The sequence below is a fragment of the Trichechus manatus genome, unplaced genomic scaffold (assembly GCF_000243295.1).
Source record: "Trichechus manatus latirostris isolate Lorelei unplaced genomic scaffold, TriManLat1.0 scaffold00072, whole genome shotgun sequence".
In the NCBI taxonomy this organism is placed as follows: Eukaryota; Metazoa; Chordata; class Mammalia; order Sirenia; family Trichechidae; genus Trichechus; species Trichechus manatus.
Genome location: NW_004444008.1, coordinates 926,448 through 927,841, shown reverse-complemented (window position 1 = coordinate 927,841; position 1,394 = coordinate 926,448). Strand labels below are relative to the sequence as shown.

General features: G+C 61.3%; 1 protein-coding gene across 1 annotated transcript in view; it reads right to left on the bottom strand.

The window, feature by feature from the left end:
- Positions 1-1,042: 1,042 nt before the first annotated feature.
- Positions 1,043-1,394, bottom strand: part of NKD2 (NKD inhibitor of WNT signaling pathway 2) — a 31,910-nt gene continuing 31,558 nt past the window's right edge. The window contains exon 10 of the mRNA XM_012556640.1: positions 1,043-1,109. Within this exon, the coding sequence (XP_012412094.1) occupies positions 1,043-1,109 (67 nt within the window). The remainder of the gene's footprint in view (positions 1,110-1,394) is intronic.

Sequence of the window (1,394 nt, the reverse complement as noted above, 5' to 3'; positions counted from 1 at the left end):
GTGTGTGCACTTAGCCATCAGTATGCAATGTGTGCCTGCACACGCGCTGATTTTCCTTCTGCTCTCCAGGAGGCAGCCACCATGGCAGGGCTGCCAGGGCCCATCCCCGAGGCCCCGTGCTGACTGGGCCCTGCCGACCGCATTGTGTTTGAAAACCCAGCACGATGTATTACAAAACACTTTATTAGGCCTGGGAAAATGTGGCAATTAAAAGCTGCCCATCAGTCTGTTCCATCCTTTAGAACAAAGCCAGGGCAGCAAGGACGGAGCCAAGCTCAAGTCCACAAATGGCCGGAGGCTTGTGTGCTAAGTGGGGACCCCACAGCAGCCCGCTTCCTGCCTCAGGTGGGGTGGTTGGCTGGACAGGCGCCAGGTGCAGGGTCCGCCCCAGGTGCCTGCCCCTGTCTGCACCCTCGCCTTACCCTCTGAGGGAGATACAGGAGGAGACACTGCTGTCAAGCCAGCCATTGTGGGCCCGAGCCACAGAGCTCTGGCAGCTTGTACCTGGATGCCCATTTTTTGTCTCTATGAGCCAGGGGTGGAACCTGCCCTCTCCAGCTTTCACGGGGGCTCCTGCTATCCCGTGGCTGCTGCCCACGCCGGTGTCCACTTCTCAGCCAGTGCAACGTGCCCCACGGCAGCGCCTGCCTCCCCTAGCCCACCTCTCTGCTCCCACTCTCTGTCTGGGACCTGCGCCTTCCTACACTCGCCACCCCTGGGGCGCCCCCAAGGAGCTGCTCCCCAGACTACGTTCTGTGACCTCCTCGTGGGTGAGTCCTGTGGAAGGCTGCCGTACCTATGCTCACCTCAGGGTGGCGGGCATGCGCTCACAGGAGCAGTCACTGCTGGCGCTGGGGACAGGCCAGAGCACCAGGAGACCGCGCCGCACGGGAAGCAGGGAGACGAGGCTCATGCCGCACACAAGGGAACACTAGCGTCTCCTATGCTCACGTGGCTTTCACGGAGCACACAGAGGAGCTGCGTGACCGGGAAATGTCAGTGCTGTCAAATGTGTTCAGCGAACACGGATCTGTTGACGGTGTCACGAAAGGGGCTCCGAGGACGGAGGGACGGCCTCTCTGGTCCCCATAAGGTCTCCACCGCCATGCCTGTGCCCGAGGCCAGAGGATGCTGAGGGGCCCGCAGCCACACTCAGGATGGTGGTGGTCACAGTGGTAGTTGTGGTGGTAGCTGTGCTCAGGTTGGTTGGTGGTGGTGGAAGTGGTGGTAGCTGCTCAGGATGGGTGGTAGCAGTGCTGGTGGTAATGATGGTGGTGGCTACATCAGGGTGGTGATGGTGGTGTGGTGGTGGTGGTGATGGTCGTGATGGTGGCGTGGTGGTGGTGGTGGTGAAAGTGGTGGCGTGGTGGTGACGGTGGTGGTGAGGTAGTCGC